Source organism: Carcharhinus amblyrhynchos, chromosome 4, assembly GCF_965287045.1.
Source record: "Carcharhinus amblyrhynchos chromosome 4, sCarAmb.v2.hapA, whole genome shotgun sequence".
NCBI lineage: Eukaryota > Metazoa > Chordata > Chondrichthyes > Carcharhiniformes > Carcharhinidae > Carcharhinus > Carcharhinus amblyrhynchos.
Genome location: NC_137327.1, coordinates 11,897,958 through 11,918,058, shown reverse-complemented (window position 1 = coordinate 11,918,058; position 20,101 = coordinate 11,897,958). Strand labels below are relative to the sequence as shown.

Sequence of the window (20,101 nt, the reverse complement as noted above, 5' to 3'; positions counted from 1 at the left end):
CTCTTATCAAAAACCCATCAACCCGCGTCTTAAAAATATTTAGCGAGGTAGCCTCCACCACTTCAACGGGCAGAGAATTCCAGAGATTCACCACCCTTTGAGTGAAGAAGTTCCTCCTCAACTCCGTTCTAAACCGCCCCCCCTTTATCTTGAGGCTGTGCCCCCTAGTCCTACTGTCCTTTCTGAGCGGGAAGAGCCTCTCCACCTCTATCCTATCCATCCCATTCATCATCTTGTACGTCTCAATGAGATCTCCCCTCATTTTTCTAAACTCCTACGAGTACAAGCCTAATTTATTCAGCCTCTCCTCATAGCTCAACCCCCTCAACTCCGGCATCAGCCTAGTAAACCTCTCCATCTGCCATCTCTCTGTCCAAGTCTCTAAGCGATCTATACCCTGCTGTATCCTCTGAGGGCTGTCAGTGCTATTACAATTCTACCAACCTTTGTGTCATCCTCAAACTTACTAATCAAACCAGTTACATTTTCTTCCAAATCATTTATATATATTACAAACAGCAAAAGGTCCCTGCACTGATCCCTGAGGAACACCACTCGTCACAGTTCTCCATTCAGAAACGCACCCTTCCAATGCTACCCTCTGTCTCGAGGTTGTGAACAAGGCTGTACAAATACAAGTTCCTTTTCAGAACCATGGCTGGAAAAGAAAAAGTGAAGGTAACTGCATATCCCTTAAGCGATGAACACAAAAGAATGATACTATATTTTCGAACCTGTGTTCCAAAACCTGCCCCAATAAACAGAGTGCAAATCGATTCATGCTAACAGCTGCCACTGCGAGGGAAAAATGATTTCTATCTTTTAAGAGGTGAACCAAAGACTTTGTAAAGCTGGCAATTAAACAAAGCAAAATGAATTATCTCTCAAATTGCCATGTGTGGGTGCTACTGACATTCCACAATAAAGCTCTTCAAATTGTGTAGCCCAAGAACATACTCCAAAACACAAATTAACCAATCACTAGCTGACACCGGGTGGTTGAGGGATGTATTAGGCCATGAGAATTCTGTCACACACACTCACAAAACTGCATGTTTCCCAAATCCCTTTTGTGCCTTAGAAACCACTGGGGTTAAATTTAAGACCTCTCGTTCACATTCTGAACCCCCATCGCTATGTAATCCAATTTATCGAAGAACAATGGCGCCAATGAATCATTGTAGGAATCGGAAAAACATTGAACAGGCAGGGGATAAGGTCACCAGTGCTGCAAATCAATAACTTTTCCATTTGTTCTGCATCGCAATGGCTCCGTGTTGAACAGGGCATGAGTGGAAAGGTTGGTTTGATACATTACTGGATGTGGGAACACTTTTATACAGGATTATTAGGTTTATTTGTATTTTTTTATTATTTATTAGTGTCATGAGTAGGCTTACATTAACATTGCAATGAATTTACTGTGAAAATTCCCTAGTTGCCACACCTTGGCACCCGTACACCGAGGGAGAATTTAGCATGGCCAATGCACCTGACTAGCACATTTTTCGGACTGTGGAAGGAAACTGGAAGAAACCCACGCAAAGAGGGGGAGAACGTACAAACTCCACGCAGTCACCCGAGGCTGGAATTGAACCAAGGTCTCTGGCGTTGTGAGGTGGCAGTGCTAACCACTGTGCCACCAGAATTTTTAATTAATTACTTCTCGGTTTCTGCAAATCGGCTTCTTATGTAGAGGTCCAAGTTAAATTTCCTAAATGTCTAACAAATCAAAGTCAAGGAATCCTTAGCTCAAAGTTGCCCTGGAGCTGCTCCTGCTGCATCATTCTAACTGCACCTCCAGTTCATTGTAAATGTGTTGATTGTGGCTTGGTTGGAAGCTCTTCCATCTCTGACTCAAGTCTTGGACCAGAATCTTTTAGGATGTTAGCATTTAATTTTAACCTCCTGGTTTGGCATTGCTGTGTGAATTTGAGTGGTTTCCCATGTGCTTGCTGAGACCACATCTGGAATATTGTGGCCAGTGTTGGTGCCCTTATTTGAGGCAGGATTGGTGGCGTTGGAGGCAGTTTAGACAAGGTTCACCAGATTGATTCCAGGGACGAAAGGGTTGACGTTTGTGCAGAGACAAAGAGGTTTGCAGCATGGAAACAAGTCCATTGGCCCAACTTGTCAATGCTGCCCTTTTTTAAACCGCTAAGCTAATCCCAATATTGGCCCTTTCTCTCTATACCCATCTTACCCATATAACTGTCTAAATGCTTTTTAAAAGACAAAATTGTACCTGACTCTACTACCATCTCTGACTGCGTTCCAGACATTCACCACCCTCTGAGTGAAAGAATTTCCTCTCTGGACCCTTTTGTATCTCTCCCCTCTCACCTTAAACCTATGCCCTCTGGTTTTAAACTCTCCTACCTTTGGGAAAAGATGTTGACTATCTTGATGATCTGTGCCCCTCATTATTTTGTAGACCTCTATAAGATCACCCCTAAGCTCTAAGGAAAAAAGTCCCAGTCTATTGGCCTTTCCTTATAACTCAAACCATCAAATCCTGGCAGCATCCTAGTTTAATAATATCATTTCTATATTAGGATGACCACAGTATTAGAAAGCGTGGCCTTGCCAATACCTTGTATAACTTCAACAGGACGTCCCAACTCCTGTATTCAATGTTCTGACCAAAAAAACCAAGCATTCCAAATGCCTTCCTTACCACCCTGTCCACCTGTGACTCCACTTTCAAGCAGCTATGAATTTTGTCCTTCATTGCTGGAGGGATGGAATTTAAAAACAGCAAGATTATGTTGCAGCTGTACAAGGTGCTGGTGAGGCCACACCTGGAGTACTGTGTACAGTTTTAGCCTCCTTACTTGAGAAAGGATACACTGGCACTGGATGAGGTGCAGAGAAGATTCACCAGGTTGATTCCAGAGTTTAGGGGGTTGACTAATGAGGAAGACTGAGTAGACTGGGACTATAATCATCGGAATTTAGAAGAATGAGGGGGATCTTGTAGAAACATGTAAGAATATGAAGAGAATAGATAAGATAGGAGCAGGGAGGTTGTTTCCATTAGCGGGTGAAACTAGAACTAAGGGGCATAGCCTCAAAATAAGGGGGAGCTGACTTAGGACTGAATTGAGGAGGAACTTCTTCACCCAAAGGGTTGTGGAATTCCCTGCTCACTGAAGCAGCTGAGGGTAGATAGATTTTTGAACAGTAAAGGAATTAAGGGTTACGTGAGTGGACACGTAAATGGAGCTGAGTCCACAAAAAGATCAGCCATGATCTTATTGAATGGCGGAACAGGCTTGAAGGGACAGATGGCCTATTCCTACTCCTAATTCTTATGACAGTTTGGCTTGCACTCGCTGCAGTTTAGAATGATGATAAGGGATCTGATCGAGGTATATAAAATTTAAAAAGTGATTGATAAGGTAAATGTAGACCAAATGTTTCTTTTTATGGGGCAACCTAGAGCAAGAGATACAGATTGCGAGGGGGTAGATTTAAAACTCAGATGAGGAGGAACTACTTCTCGCAGAGAGTGGTGAATTTGTCGAACTCGCTGCCCCATAGCGCGGTGGAGTTTGAATCGTTGAATGGTTTCAAGTAGGAGATGGACGTGTTTCTAATAAAAATGGATAAGGGGATATGGGGAACAGGTGGGGAGGTGGATTTGAGACCAGGGAGAGATCAGCCACGATCTGATTGATCGGAAGAACCCTATTCTGATCCTAATTCCTATATTCTGAAGAGATTCCTTGGAGTTGGTGCCAGATTTAATCTGCCATTGGGAAAGGGGGAAAACACACCAAAGAGATGGCTAGATCTTGTGAGGATCTTCTTTGGAGTTAGTGGCAAGCGCTCACTGCTGATCACAATATCTGGCTGATACTTACAAAGTTTTGCTCGTGACATCCAATAGAGTCATGATAAAGTACCAAAGTTTATCTTTATTACACTGGCAGGCCACCCACTTTGGATTTCAACCATTTCAATAGGCCCATTTGAGATGTTAACAAATAACTGGCATTGTTAAATCCAACCATATATCCTACAGTGAGGACCCCACAGCAGCAGAGATGTGCACTTTAGGCCGAATGGCCATGCTCAATTGCCTCTTAGTGCCAGGGAGATTAGCAGGGCAAATACCTGGGGTTAGGGGGGATAGGGCCTGTGTGGGATTGTTGTCGGTGCAGGCTCGAAGGGCCAAATGGCCTCTTTCTGCACTGTAGGGACTGTATGATTCAGGGCAAACAGCAAGCAACCCACTCAACCAGTGAACTTGATATCATTTTATTGGGAGCAGCTTTTCCACAATATATAAATATATTAACACACATGAAAAATACAACTTCTAAGGCACCCAGAAAAGTGTTCATACACTAATTACAAAAGCAGTAGACAGCTTGTGCAGATGTTCTGTCTTACACAAGTTAGTCATCACACAGATCAGTATTACCTGGTCGTTTATAGAACATATAGATAATATATCTTCAGTAAGAAAAAGGGTGCCCACACCAAAAAACAGATTGCTAACAATTTTTAAATAAACACAGCCCCCATTAACTTACAAAAAAAGTCTTTTAAAACCCCATTGTGTTCTGCTGTGGGATAAATACATTTAACAAGTTTCTGACAGATGCACAATTGAGCCCCAGTAGGATGCTGTTGCATTCCTGGTCCTCTTGGTTAAGGACACTCTTTTCTGAAGTGTCCCTTTTTCTTCACAAAGTGGCAGGGATTACCAAAAGTTAAAACTTCAGGTTTCCCAGTTGGAGATGCGCGTTGATGTTTCACACATCAAAAGCTCTGTAACTCGAACAGGGAGAGAAAAAAAAACAGCTTGGCTAAAAAATATTCACAAAGTGAACAGCTTGTCTTGATGTCAGATAGTGTGTTGAGGTTCAAACACAGCACAAGTTTCTGCTTTGTTAACGAGAGAGGGGCAAACAGTGTTTCATTAACATCGGAAAAATGATACACATTGGCACAAAGCATTGAGGTGACATAGGCAATCAATGAAACTCCCCAAAACTTCGGGACTCGTGAAAGAAGCATACCGTCAGGTAATCGTGTATAAAAGAAAGTTTTATCATTTGAAAAAATATATATTGTCTTGCAGATTTACCATATTTTTGTGATATGGTACGCCAAACTCAACAAACTCGAATAGTCAAGAGAAGCAACTTGCGCAAATATGGAAGTCAAGGGTACACATGTCTCCATGAACCAGAACACAGTCTATCCCGTACTTACAAAGTGTAGATACCAGTGAATATTTAGAAAGAAAACACAGCAGTTTTCGAATGAACACGATGCGTCCAACCCCCTTCGACATGGCTTCTCGTTTCTCCGTTCGTAAATACTGCATTCGTGCCAGTACCCCGGACATAGTTTTTTCTAACACGGAAACACGCGTTTATTTTCGCACAGCTAAACTGAAACCAAATGACTACAGTGAACCCTTTTCAATTCAGCGACATAAAGCCCATATCCTCTTCGTAACGTTCGCCTCTGAGTCACTTTTAACAACAGCACGTACACTGTCTGATTAGTGCATTTTTCTTTAAATAAATAAGAAATGAAAAAAAAAACTCGCGACTATTTCAGGACATGGAATATGACTAATTGGCTTTGGACTGTGAACTGGTCACACGACAGCAGTCTACGTCAGAAGGTATGTCTTCACGGCATTCTGCGCTGAAAAAGAGTGCTTCACAAGCAGAATATTCCTCCTGTACGCACGTTATATTTGGTATACAAACCCTGCTTGTATATCTTATGGTTCAAAATGGAGCTATACACGATAGCACCAAGACTGCAGTCCCAGTTAGTGTCCGCTTGGTCGACTTAGGTTGTTGGGATCAACTTGAAAGTAAAATGTTAGAAATCAATGTTCCCAAAAAGATTCTCAGCCAGGATCTCAAAGGTTCACAAGAAAAATGTTGTGATCCGTTCAACATTATTGTTCATATCACCGTAAGACATAATAAATACATAAAATCTTCTGTTGTGTATCTAGAGTTTGACATTTTTGGAAAACAATTATTTAAAAAGTTACGAAACGAAAGCTCACATTTTTTTTTGTCCTGCGTTTTCTCCCGATGGTTCAGCCCTCGGATAAGAAAAATCCACAACGACGAAAGGCATCCATCTCTTGAAGGTACTTGACCTCCAATGAAAGAATCGTCAAAGTTCCTGAACCTCACCCACCCACCCTCCCCTCCCTCCGCCTTGCTAACTAAACTGATAACAAAATGAGTCCAAACATACAACCGTGACGTAACTCTTGTCTTTGCGGTGGTTCAGAAGCAAAAGGATTATCAATGAGTCATTCCTTTAAGTGTTATTCACAAGTACAACATTCTACACAAATTGGGTAAATAGGTCTCGTCAGTTTGAGAAGGGACGATGTCGGGAATTTTGAGACCAGTGATTAATAAGAAAAAAAATCACGTGGCATAATTTGAATATGAGCGCCAACATAGTTGAAAATGCATGCAGAGATGTTGCATCCAACATATATACCACTCAGGCATATTTTACTGAACACATCAGTGCCCGTCAGGCTATCAAAGACATCTGCTGGCCAGATTATAGTGCGAGCAGCAGTCAAACCCAACTGCAGAAGCATTCGACTGCTTAAGATCAACAATTAAGTCCATTGCAGACACTGGAATAATGGACAGTACTTTCAGGTCACACAGTGGCTTCAGACCTCGTAGATTTTTTCCTGCAGGTAGCTAAACAAAGAATCTAGTCCCTTCGAGGAACTCCACAGCTGCTTCAACATCTGGCATTCCCTCTCATTCACCTCTTCCAGGGCGGTTTTTAGGAAGCTACGCACCAGGCATTTTGATTCTTCTAGTACCTGAAGGTGAGAAAAAAAAAACAGAAGAAGTAAAAATAAACAATGCGGTTTTCCTCGATGATCTAAAGTCCAAGGAATATTGGCCCCTTGTGAAGTAAATGTCCCAAAGAGGTGGATTTTCAACTTGTGGCCCAGGTGTAAAACTGGCAGGTCATCTGATTCTCATCAGGCAGTTACATGACCTGAAATGCCAGTTTTAACGTGCGGTCAACTTGAACTACCTGTCCCAAATCCTTACACTAGTAGCTTGGTGCCATCTCACTTCTGAGGCTTAGTTGGAGCCCAGGCCGAATTCGAAGATAATGACAACAAAGATACAGAACCTGCATCTGCTAAAATGGTGCGACGATAATAATCTCTGCTCAATGTCTGTAAAAATGGAGATAGTCATCAACTTCAGGAAGCATACTGGAGGACATGCCCCTATCTACATCAACAGCGGTGAAGTGGAAATGCTTGAAAGCTTCAGGTTTCTAGGTGTCCAGATCACCAACAGCCTGTCCTGATCCCTCCACGCCGACACTATAGTTGAGAAAGCCCACCAATGCCTGTGCTTTCCCAGAAGACGAAGGAAATTCGGCATGTCTGCTATGACTCTCATCAGTTTTTACACATGCACCATTAAAAGCATCCTTTCCAGATGTATCACAGCTTGGTATGACTCTAGACTGCAAGAAACTACAAAGGGTTGTGAACATGGCCCAGTCCATCACTAAACCAGCCTCCTATCCATTGATTCCATTTACATCTCCAGCTGACTCGGCAAAGCAACCAGCATAATCAAGTACCCCACGCAGCCTGGACATTCTCTCTTCCACTTTCTTCCATCGGGAAAAAGATAAATAAGTCTGAGAGCATGCGCCAACAAACTCAAGAGAAGCTTCTTCCCTGCTGCCATCAGACTTTTGAATGGATCTACCATATATTAAGCCATGTTTTCTCTGCTACAATGGTAATATTACATTCTGCAGTCTTTCCTTTCCTTCTCTCCTCTGTGCTCTATGAAGGGTATGTTTTGTTTGTACAGTGTGTGAGAAACAACTTTCACAGTATCCCAGCATATGTGATAACAATAAATCAAACCAAATCAAAAGAACCTTAAAGCATTGTTCCAGCAAGTTAATCCTGCTGCAGAATGTCTGACTACATGGACTCTTACTGCAAGTCTGGCACTTCCAACTAACATTGAAATGACTGCATTTGGAGGTCACCCTCATTACTCACTGGTAGGCCCGATTTCTTCTCAGAGTTCTGCTCTGTCACTGCCAAGTTCAATCGCGCAAGACAAACACTTGACTTTGCAAAACTGGAACACATTTCATCAAACAAGACTGCAGTCTATACCACATGAAGCGTTACGAAGGCAGCCAATTTTTAACCACACGAGCTGCACTAGCCGACAGCAGATCATTAAGGATTAACTCGCGGAGGAAACATGACAAAATCAGATTAGCTACCCCTAAACTGTGAGACACCCAATAATGTATTCAAAAATGGGAACTGCATCTCTTTCACATAGTCCAAGTTTGGAGGGGGGGGGACAGAATTTTGTTTACCCTCTAATCTCTTTCTAGCTGTGTTGATCCTGGGATCAAATCCTTGTCTGCTCCCAGACTGTCACCAGTGTTACTGCAGAATCAGCGTTACAACGTGTGCATCAGCCACTTGATGAGGGCTTCCGTCCAATTTACCAGCTGATTAGCCACATTGTGCATTCATTTATCTGAAGTTCATGAATGAACATACAGGGGGAGGTGGTGGGGTAGTGGTATTGGCACCGGATTGAACACAAGAACCAGGAGCAGGAGTAGACCATCTGGCCCCTCAAGCCTGCTCCGCCATTCAATAAGATCATGGCTGATCTTTGCATGGACTCAGCTCCACTTACCAGCCCATAATCCTTAATTCCTTTACTGTTCAAACATTTATCTATCCTTGTCTTAAAAACATTCAATGAGGTAGCCTCAACTGCTTCACTGGGGAGGGGAATTCCACAGATTCACAACTCTTTGTGTGAAGAAGTTCCTTCTCAACTCAGTCCTAAATCTGCTTCCCCTTATTTTGAGGCCATGCCCCCTAGTTCTAGTTTCACCTGCCAGTGGAAATAACTTCCCTGTTTCTATCTTATCTATTCCCTTCATAATCTTATATGTTTCTATAAGATCTCCTCATTCTTCTGAATTCCAGTGAGTATAGCCCCCCGTCTACTCAGTGTCTCCTCATAAGCCAACCCTCTCAACTCCGGAATCAACCTAGTGAATCTCCTCGGCACCCACTCCAGTGCCAGTATATCCTTTCTCAAGTAAGGAGAACAAAACTGTACACAGTACTCCAGGTGTGGCCTCACCAGTACCTTATATAGCTATAACATAACCTCACTGTTTTTAAACTCCATCCCTCTAGCAATGAAGGACAAAATTCCATTTGCCTTCTTAATTACCTCCTGGATCTGCAAACCAACTCCTTGAGATTCCTGCACAAGGGCACCCAGGTCCCTCTGCACAGCAGCATCCTGCAATTTTTTTACCATTTAAATAATAGTCCATTTTGCTGCTATTCCTACCATTCCCATTCCTGGGGACCTGTGTTCGAATCCCACCACGGTAGATGGTGAAATCGGAATTCAATAATGATCTGGAATGAAAAGTCTTGTGATGACTATGAACTCATTTTCAACCGCTTAAAAACCCATCAGGTTTACTAATGTCCTCCAGGGAAGGAACTCTGCTGTATCTTACGTGGTCTGATCTACATGTGACAGCAATGTAGTTGACTCTGTGGGCGGCACGGTAGCACAGTGCGTTAGCACTACTGCTTCACAGCTCCAGGGTCCCAGTTCGATTCCCAGCTCGGGTCACTGCCTGTGTGGAGTTTGCACATTCTCCTCGTGTCTGCATGGGTTTCCCCCGGGTGCTCCGGTTTCCTCCCACAGTCCAAAGATGTGCAGGTTAGGTTGATTGGCCATGTTAAGAAATTGCGCCTTAGTGTTCAGGCATGCGCAGGTTAGCGGGATTAGTGGGTATAATATGTAGGGATATGGGGGTAGGGCCTGGGTGGGATTGTGTTCGGTGCAGACTCGATGGGCCGAAGAGCCTCTTTCTGCACTGTAGGGTTCTATCATTCTTAAATACCATCTGAGCAACGATAATTAGGGATATCCTAGCCAGAAATACCCACACCCGGTGAACAAAAATCAAGTTGCTGTATGAGGTTTGGGGGTCACTGTTTAAAAATAAGGCGTTGCCCATTTAAGATGGAGATGAGGTGAAAATCTTTCACTCAGAGGGTGATGAGTTTTTGGAAATCTCTTCCAGAGAAGATTGTAGAAGTAAGTCTTCGAATACTTTTAAGGCAGAGGTGGATATGTTCTTGGCAAGCAAGGGGGTGAAGGGTTATCGGGAGTTTACTATCAGGTCAGCCACGATCTTATTAAATGACAGAGCAGGCTCGAAGGGCTGGATGGCCTACTCTTGCTCCTATTTCTTATGTTCTTTACAGTCATGCCTTGCTACGTTCCAACAATCCTATCGTCTTATTTAGACTTAACTTTCAGTTTAAAGTTTATTTATTAGGGCCACAAGGAGGCTTACAATGAAGTTACTGTGAAAATCCCCGAGTTGCCACACTCCGGTGCCTGTTCGGGTACACTGAGGGAGAATTTAGCATGGGGCCAATGCATCGAATCAGCACGTCTTTCAGACTGTGGGAGGAAACCGGAGCACCCGGAGGAAACCCACATAGACATGGGGAGAACGTGCAAACTCCGCACAGACAGTGACCCAAATCGCGAATTGAACCCGGTTCCCTGGCTCTGAGGCAGCAGTGCTAACCATTGTGCCACCATGCTACACAGATAGTAGGTAGGTGATAGGCTCACCAACCACCCCCGTGATTGGTACAACGGCAATGCCTCAATTTTAACATTCTAGTCCTCACTTTCAAATCCATCCAGTGACTCACCCTATTTCTGTAATCTTCTCCAACCAGTTAATCCCCTGAGATGTCGCCGTTTCTCCAGTGTTGGCCTCACACTGATTTTAATCAGTGGTACCCTGTGCCATCGGCTGCCCGATACTCTGGAATGCCCTCCCTGCCCCCTTCCAGCCCATTACCTCTCCCTCCTCCTTTTAAAATTACTCTGTGAAAGCTACCTCTTTGACAAAGCTTTCTGTCATCTGTCCTTACAGCTCCTTATGTGCATCAAGATTTGTTTCACAATATTCCCGTCAGGATGTTTTATTTCTATATCAACAGAATCGTACATTTCAGAAGGAGGCCATTTGGCCCATCGAGCCTGTACTGACAGCAACCCCACCCAGGCCCTATCCCCTTATCCCCACCTTTACCTTGCTAACCCCCCTGACACTAAGGTTAACTTAACATGGCCAATCAACTAGCCTACACACCTTTGGATTATGGGAAGAAACTGAGGCACCCGGAGGAAACCCACACAGATACGGGGAGAACATGCAGACCCTACAAAGACAGCCACCCAAGGCCGGAATCATTGGCGCAGTGAAGCAACAGTGCTAACCACTGTGCTACCATTAGCATGGGCACAGTACCAGCGACCTAGGTTTGATTCTTGGGTCATGGTCTGTGTGGAGTTTGCACTTTCTCCCCATGGGTTTCCTCCGGGTGCTCAGGTTTCCAAAGATGTGTTGGTTAGATTGATTGGCCATGCTAAACTGACCCTTGTGTCAGGGGGATTAGAAGGGTAAATGTGGGGTGGTTATGGGAATAGGGCCTGTGTGGGATTCTTGTTGGTGCAGGCTCAGTAGGCCGATTGGCCTCCTTCTGCACTGCAGGGATTGTATAATAAATGTAAGTTATTGCTGTTGTTACTTCACTGGAGCTTCAGGTTCTTCTTCAGTAGAGGCCGTTTCACATCTGGTTTAATTTGGCGTCATGTTCGGCACAACCTTGTGAGCCGAAGGGCCTATTCCTGTGCTGTACTCTTCGACGGTCTACTTCAAATTCTCCTGTCGCCTTAGTTGGCAATGAGATGCTGAGGCAGCAGTGCTACAAAGATTGCTGGACTTGTGGATAGTGATGAACATTGTCGGAGAATACGGCAGGATATAGACAGGCTGGAAAATTGGGCGGACAAACGGTAGATGGAATTTAATCCAGATAAATGCAAAGTGATGCATTTTGTAGATCTAATGTGGGGGGGAACTATACAATAAATGGCAGAACCATCAGGAGTACAGAGGGGCCTGGGGATGCAAGTCCACAGATCCCTAAAGGTGGCAGCGCAGGTGGAGAGGGTGGTGAAGAAGGCATATGGCATGCTTGCCTTTATTGGATGGGGCATAGAGTATAAAAGTTGGCATATGACGTTGCAGCTATATAGAACGTTGGTTAGGCCACATTTGGAATACTGCGTCCAGTTCTGGTCACCACATTACCAGAAGGACGTGGAGGCCTTGGAGAGAGTACAGAAAAGGTTTACCAGGATGTTGCCTGGTATGGAGGGTCTTAGCCATGAGGAGAGATTGGGCAAACTGGGGTTGTTCTCCCTGGAAAGACGGAGGATGAGGGGTGACCTAATAGAGGTGTATAAAATTATGAAGGGCATAGATAGGGTGAACAGTGGGAAGCTTTTTCCCAGGTCGGAGGTGACGAACACAAGGGGTCACAAGTTCAAGGTTAAGGGGGCAAGGTTCAACACAGATGTCAGGGGGGCGTATTTTACACAGAGGGTGGTGGGGGCCTGGAATCACTGCCAAGTAAGGTGGTTGAGGCGGACACGCTGGGATCGTTTAAGATTATCTAGTTAGCCACATGAACAGACTGGGAATAGAGGGAGACAAACGAATGGTCTAGTTGGGCGCATGAGCGGTGCAGACTTGGAGGGCCGAAGGGCCTGTTCCTGTGCTGTACTGTTCTTTGAGATAAGGTCAGATTATAATTTAACCTTGTTAACCAAGGCCCTACCTTTCTGTGTTTCTTGTCCAAGGTGTGGTTAGGGAAGAGTGCAGTTTGTCGGAGGACCCCTACTCTCAGGAGGGTAGAAGACTGGCTCAGGCTTCTGATCACTATCTAGTGGTCTACTGTAAGGGGTTGTCAAGGCAGTTACAAACTGTGCCACTCTCCACTGCGCCAACCTTCACAGCACAGGTACCCACACAAAGAATGGCCTCTTGCACAAGATACCCTGGGGCTGATGTGATTCCTCCCAACAAGTTTCGACATCTTTGGGAGCAAAGATCATTAAAAATGTGGATGGAGACAATAAGCAGATGTTCATTTTTCTTCTCTCTTTTCAGGGAATGTGGGTGTCACCTGACAAGCCCAGAATTTGATGCCTATTGCCCGTGAACTGAGTGTCTTACTGGGCCATTTCAGAGGGCAGGGAAAAATCAACCACACTGCTATGGGTGTGGAGTCACATGTCGGTGAGATTGGGTGAAAATGGAAGATTCCCTTCCCTAAAGGACACACGGCATTCCCACACTTCCATAGCGGAAAAATACATGAAAGGTCTCCTGGGATTTCAGGGTTAGAACGGGGGTCTTAAAATCTGGCCAGTGTCCATGGAAAGAGGAGGATATGGGGAGGAAAACAAATTATTTTCTCCAGACGCTTGAATACTTCTTCACCCAGAGGGTGGTGGATCTGTGGAATTCGCTACCACAGGAAGTAGTTGAGGCCAGAACGTTGCCCAATTTCAAGAAGAAATTAGACGTAGCTCTTGAGACTAAAGGGATCAAGGGATATAGGGGGGGAGGCGGATCAGGATATTGAATTTGATGATCAGCCATGATCAAAATGAACAGCGGAACTGGCTTGAAGGGCCAAATGGCCTACTCCTGCTTCTAGTTTCTAATTCTCGGAAGGTCATATTCTTGTTCATATCCTTCAGCACAATATTCAGTGATCAAAGTTCTCCAGTCACAAAGTGGACCCATCATTTTTAAAAAGGAAAGTGGAAGTTTATTTATTACTCACAAGTAAGGCTTACATTAATACTGCAATGAAGTTACAGTGAAAATCCCCCGAGTCGCCTGCGTGTCTTTCAGGTTGCGGGAAGAAACCGGAGCCCCTGGAGGAAACCCTGGCAGACAGGGAGAGATGATGTGGGTATGCCGGCGTTGGACTGGCGTAAACACAGTAAAAAGTCTGACAACACCAGGTTTTAGTCCAACCTATTTATTTGATAATATACTCACAAGCTTTCGAGGGACACCCTCTTCGTCAGGTGAATGGAGAGTTCTGGCCTCAGACAGAGCATACAGTCTGTGCTTGAGGTACTTGAGGTTCAGGTACTTGAGCAATTGGGGCTCATTCTGGGGAAGGTGGGACCTCTATAAGAGGGATGGTCTACACCTGAACCAGAGGGGAATCAATATCCTGGGGGGTAAATTTGCAAAAGCGATGCAGGAAGGTTTAAACTGATTCGGAGGGGGGGAGGGATAGTGAGGAAAGGGGGTGAAAGTGAGGGGGGCATAGTTGGGGAATACAGGGCACGGCATAGTGGGGGTGGGGCGGAGCAGGGTTTGAAATGCGTGTACTTTAATGCGAGGAGTATTCGCAATAAAGTGGATGAACTTGCAGCGTGGATCAGTACCTGGGACTTTGATGTTGTGGCCATTTCTGAGACATGGATAGAGCAGGGTCAGGAATGGATGTTGCAGGTTCCGGGGTACAAATGCTTTAGTCGGAGTAGAGAAGAAGGTAGAAGGGGGGGTGGGGTAGCATTGCTAGTCAAGGACTGTATCACAGTGTCGGAGAGAAAGTTTGATGAGGACTTGTCAGTTGAGGTAGTATGGGCGGAGATTAGAAATAGGAGAGGAGAGGTCACCCTGTTGGGAGTCTTTTATAGACCTCCTAAAAGTTCTAGAGAGGTTGAGGAAAGGATTGCGGAGACAATCCTGGTTAGGAGTGAAAGTAATAGGGTAATTGTTATGGGGGACTTTAACTTTACGAATATTGATTGGAGTTGCTATAGTTCTAGCTCGCTAGAAGGGTCAGTGTTTGTACAAAGCGTGCAGGAAGGTTTTTTGTCTCAGTATGTAGACAGGCCAACTAGAGGTGAGGCTATATTGGATTTGGTGCTGGGAAATGAGCCAGACCAGGTGCTAGACTTGGAAGTTGGTGTGCATTTTGGTGATAGTGACCACAATTCGGTTACGTTCACCTTAGTGATGGGAAGAGATAGGCATGAACCTCGGGTCAGCAATTTTAGCTGGGGTAAGGGCGATTATGAGGCTATCAGGAGTGAATTAGGACGCATGGATTGGATTAGGGGATTACAGGGACTGGGAACGTCTGAAATGTGGAGTTTTTTCAAGGAGCAGCTACTGCGAGTCCTTGATAGGTATGTCCCTGTCAGGCATGGTGGATTTGGTAGATCTAGGGAACCGTGGTGCACTAAAAGAGTTGAGTCAATGGTTAAAAAGAAAAAGGAGGCTTATGTTCGGATGAGATTGGAGGGCTCAGATAGTGCACTAGAAAGCTTTAGATTGGCTAGGAGGGAGTTGAAGAGTGAGTTGAGAAGGGCTAAAAGAGGACATGAGAAGACTTTGGCTGATAGGATTAAGGAGAATCCTAAGGCGTTCTATAAGTATGTCAAGAACAGAAGGTTGGTCAGGGCAAGATTAGGGCCAGTTACAGACAGCAGGGGGAAGTTGTGTGTGGAACCGGAGGAGATTGGAGAAGTATTGAACCAATATTTCTCTTCGGTGTTCACGCAGGGGGACATGAATATAGCTGAGGAGGACATTGGGTTGCAGGGGTGTAAAATAGACAGTATTACGGTTGATAAAGAGGATGTGCTGGAAATTCTTGAGGGGCTGAAAATAGATAAGTCCCCTGGTCCGGATGGGATCTACCCTAGGATTCTCTGGGAGGCTAGAGAGGTGATTGCAGAGCCTCTGGCTCAGATCTTCAGGTCGTCATTGGTCTCTGGTGTAGTCCCGGAGGATTGGAGGATAGCGAATGTTGTCCCATTGTTTAAGAAGGGGAACAGAGACTTTGCCGGGAATTATAGACCGGTGAGTCTTACTTCTGTTGTGGGCAAGGTTTTAGAAAAAATTATTAGGGATAGGATTTATAGTTATTTGGAGTGTAATGAATTGATTAGAAATAGTCAGCATGGTTTTGTAGCAGGTAGGTCGTGCCTTACTAACCTTATTGAGTTTTTTGAGAAGGTGACCAAAGAGGTGGATAGGGGTAAGGCAGTTGACGTGGTATACATGGATTTTAGTAAGGCGTTCGATAAGGTTCACCATGGTAGGCTTCTGCAGAAAATGCAGATGTATGGGATTGTGGGTAATCTAGGAAGTTGGATCAGGAATTGGCTATCAGATAGGAGACAGAGGGTGGTGGTGGATGGTAAATATTCATCATGGAGTGCAGTTACGAGTGGTGTGCCTCAGGGATCTGTTTTGGGGCCACTGTTGTTTGTAATTTTTATTAATGATCTGGATGAGGGTATAGTTGGGTGGATTAGTAAATTTGCTGATGACACCAAAGTTGGAGGTGTGGTAGATTGTGAGGAAGGGTGTCATAGTCTGCAGGGAGACTTAGATAGGTTGCAGAGCTGGGCCGAGAGGTGGCGGATGGAATTTAATGCGGAGAAGTGTGAGGTAATTCACTTTGGTAGGAGCAACAGATGTGTCGAGTATAGGGCTAACGGGAGGACTTTGAATAGTGTGGATGAACAGAGGGATCTAGGTGTGTGTGTACATAGATCCCTGAAAGTTGGGAATCAAGTAGATAAGGTTGTCAAGAAGGCGTACGGTGTCTTGGCGTTTATTGGTAGGGGGATTGAATTTAGGAGTCGCAGTGTAATGTTGCAACTGTACACTACTCTAGTGCGGCCGCACTTGGAGTACTGTGTGCAGTTCTGGTCCCCGCATTACAAGAAGGATGTGGAGGCGTTGGAGAGGGTGCAGAGGAGGTTTACTAGGATGTTGCCTGGTATGGTGGGGAGGTCCTATGAGGAGAGACTGAGGGATCTAGGGTTGTTTTCGTTGGAAAGAAGGCGGCTAAGAGGGGATCTTATTGAAACATATAAGATGATTAGAGGTTTAGATAGGGTGGATAGTGATAGCCTTTTTCCTCGGATGGAGAAAGCTAGCACGAGGGGGCATGGCTTTAAATTAAGGGGGGGTAGCTACAGGACGGATGTCAGGGGTAGGTTCTTTACCCAGCGGGTGGTGAGGGATTGGAATGCCCTGCCTGCTGCAGTTGTAAATGCGTCTAGTTTGGGGGCGTTTAAGAGATCTCTGGATAGGTTTATGGACGAAAAGGGATTGGTATAGGCTAGTGGGTCATTGTTTTTGTAACTGGTCGGCGCAACATCGTGGGCCGAAGGGCCTGTTCTGCGCTGTAATGTTCTATGTTCTATGTTCTATCAAATAAATAGGTTGGACTAAAACCTGGTGTTGTCAGACAGGGAGAAGACAGGCAGACTCCACACAGACAGTGACCCAAGCCGAGAATTGAACTGATACAGATTACTCCTCAGTGACAAGAACCAATGAGAAAGGTGACTAGATGTCTTGTCCTTTGTTGCCTTCTTCTCTGGTCTCCAGAAGTACTGGATAAGTAAGAATTGGCTGCCGTCGGTGGTGGTGGAGGCAAACTCGGTAGGGTCTTTCAAGAGACTTCTGGATGAGTGCATGGAACTTAACAGAATTGAGGGTTATAGGTAAGCCTAGCAGGTATGGATATCATCAGTGCAACCTGTGGGCCGAAGGGCCTGTTTGTGCTGTGGTTTTTCTATGGTCTAAGTACGTTGCCCTTTATGGGTGGCACGGGGGCACAGTGATTAGCACTGCTGCCTCACAGCTCCGGGCATCTGGGTTCAATTCCCTGCCTTGGGTGACTGACTGTCTTTGTGGAGTTTGCATGTTCTCAAGAGGACTGTGTGCAGTTTTGGTCGCCGCACTTACGCAAGGATATTTTGGCCTTGGAGGGAGTGCAGAGGAGGTTTACTAGGCTGATACCGGAGTTGAGGGGGTTGAGCTATGAGGAGAGGCTGAATAAACTAGGCTTGTACTCGTTAGAGTTTAGAAGAATGAGGGGGGATCTCATTGAGACGTATAAGATGATGAATGGGATGGATAGGATAGAGGTGGAGAGACTCTTCCCGCTCAGAAAGGACAGTAGGACTAGGGGGCACAGCCTCAAGATAAAGGGGGGGGCGGTTTAGAACGGAGTTGAGGAGGAACTTCTTCACTCAAAGGGTGGTGAATCTCTGGAATTCTCTGCCCGTTGAAGTGGTGGAGGCTGCCTCGCTAAATTTATTTAAGACGCAGGTTGATGGGTTTTTGATAAGAGAGGGGATTAAGGGTTATGGGGAGAGGGCGGGAAAGTGGAACTGAGCAGCGACAGATCAGCCATGATCTTATTGAACGGCGGGGCAGGCTCGAAGGGCTAGATGGCCTACTCCTGCTCCTATTTCTTATGTTCTTATGTCCGCGTGGGTTTCCTCTGGGTGCTCCTGTTCCTTACCACAGTCTGAAAAACATGTTGGTTGGGTGCACTGCTCATGCTAAATTCTCCCTCGGTGTACCCCAACAGATGCTAGCGTGTGGCAATTAGGGGATTTTCGCAATAACTTCATTGCTGTGTTAATATAAGCCTACTTGTGACGCTAATAAATAAACTTTAAACTTAAGTTAAAACCCAGACTGGCGTACTCCCTGCTGTCTCAGCCGTGTACCCAGAGTGAAGTATCTCCACGTATCTCCATGTAACTTAGGATATATTTTTACGTGGTTGTCCTGTGCACAATCGCGTGTAAAACACATTTGTGAGCACTTCCTTGTTCCTCACTTGGGATAATCCTAGCCTCTAACAAAGGAAAAACCTCTCTGAGTGTGCTCTTCCTGAGGTCGGCCGTTTTCCCTGAAGTTACGTAGGTGTTCCGTCAATCCCACACACGGCATCATGGAGGCAATGTAATGCGCGCCATGACGGAACAGCCATTTTTGCGAGTCAGCTGATAGACACAGACTCGGTATTTAAGAACTTGGACGAGTGAGAAAGCAGACTTGACACTTAGAATTATAGGAAGGATCATAGAAACCCTACAGTGCAGAAGGAGGCCATTTGGCCCATCGAGCCTGCACCAACAACAATCCCACCCAGGCCCTATCCCCATAACCCCATTAATTTACCCACTAATCCCTTTAATCTAACACGTGCCAGGGCACTAAGGGGCAAGTTAGCACCTAAGCCACACATCTTTGGATTGTGGGAGGAAACTACTGGAAGAAACCCATGTAGACACAGGGAGAATGTGTAGACTCCACACAGACAGTGACCCAAGCCAGGAATTCAATCCGGGTCCCCAGCACCGTGAGGCAGCAGTGCTAGCCACTGTGGCACCGTGCCATCTTGTGTAGGATACGAGGCAATAGGAACATGAAGTGAGCTAGTTTTTAACATCCCAGTAGCCTTCAGAGCTCATCTGAAATTCAGGTGCATGGATTTTGGAATTTAATAATCATAATTCGAAACAAGGCATGTGGACATGCAAGAGATTTAGAAATAGAATTTCTATTTAGAATAGAATAAATAGAATTTAGAAAAGATTTAGAAGAGATACTGTTCCTTATGTTTTGGCATAAACCACAATTATGTAAGAAGTTATTTGCGAAATGATTTAGAATTTTTAGAACTGTCCAGTTTTGACTGCTGCGTCGCAGTAAGATATTCGTGGTTGTGCTATTTACATCAAAACTTATTTTGTGAGGTGTCATCATTTTTGTCACATTTCAGCAGGCGATGTGACAAGTAATTCACAGCTCACTGCCACCAGTTGACGTTGGCTTTATTAAATTGCTGTCGTATTACTATTTTCATGTATGTTGTAACCTCACAACCCTGCTTTATCAAGCGCACAGCGGTTCCATTTGAGTGTTGCAATGAACATCCTTCACCGCCCAGCAATCGATAAACTGAATTCAAAGGAAAAAGGATACCTTGGAGGAAGTGACAAGGTTGTAATATAAAGGGAGGGATTAGGCTAAGTCACATTTTAAATGTCAAAGTGCATCCAGCCTGTCTTACTGAGGTAATCTAATCTCTGTTCCAGCCCTGACCCTCATCCTTGATGACTGTGACTCAAACTAATGCAGCCCCAGCTCTGCTATAGTTGGCCAGGTTACGCAGCTAATCTCCAAGACTTTCAACTCACCTCTAATCCTAACTCTTATCTTGTTTGTTTCCTTGAGGTTGGGGGCTTTTTCTTCAATGCCATGCCTGTAAGCACACATACCCACCACAGAGCAGCCAACTGGT

General features: G+C 45.0%; 1 protein-coding gene across 1 annotated transcript in view; it reads right to left on the bottom strand.

The window, feature by feature from the left end:
• Window positions 1–4,247: 4,247 nt before the first annotated feature.
• The window catches only part of LOC145341782 (chromodomain Y-like protein 2), a 128,417-nt gene continuing 112,563 nt past the window's right edge, over window positions 4,248–20,101 (bottom strand). Inside the window, exon 7 of the mRNA XM_080186709.1 lies at window positions 4,248–6,841. Coding sequence (XP_080042835.1) covers window positions 6,683–6,841 — 159 coding nt within the window. The 3' untranslated portion in view covers window positions 4,248–6,682. The remainder of the gene's footprint in view (window positions 6,842–20,101) is intronic.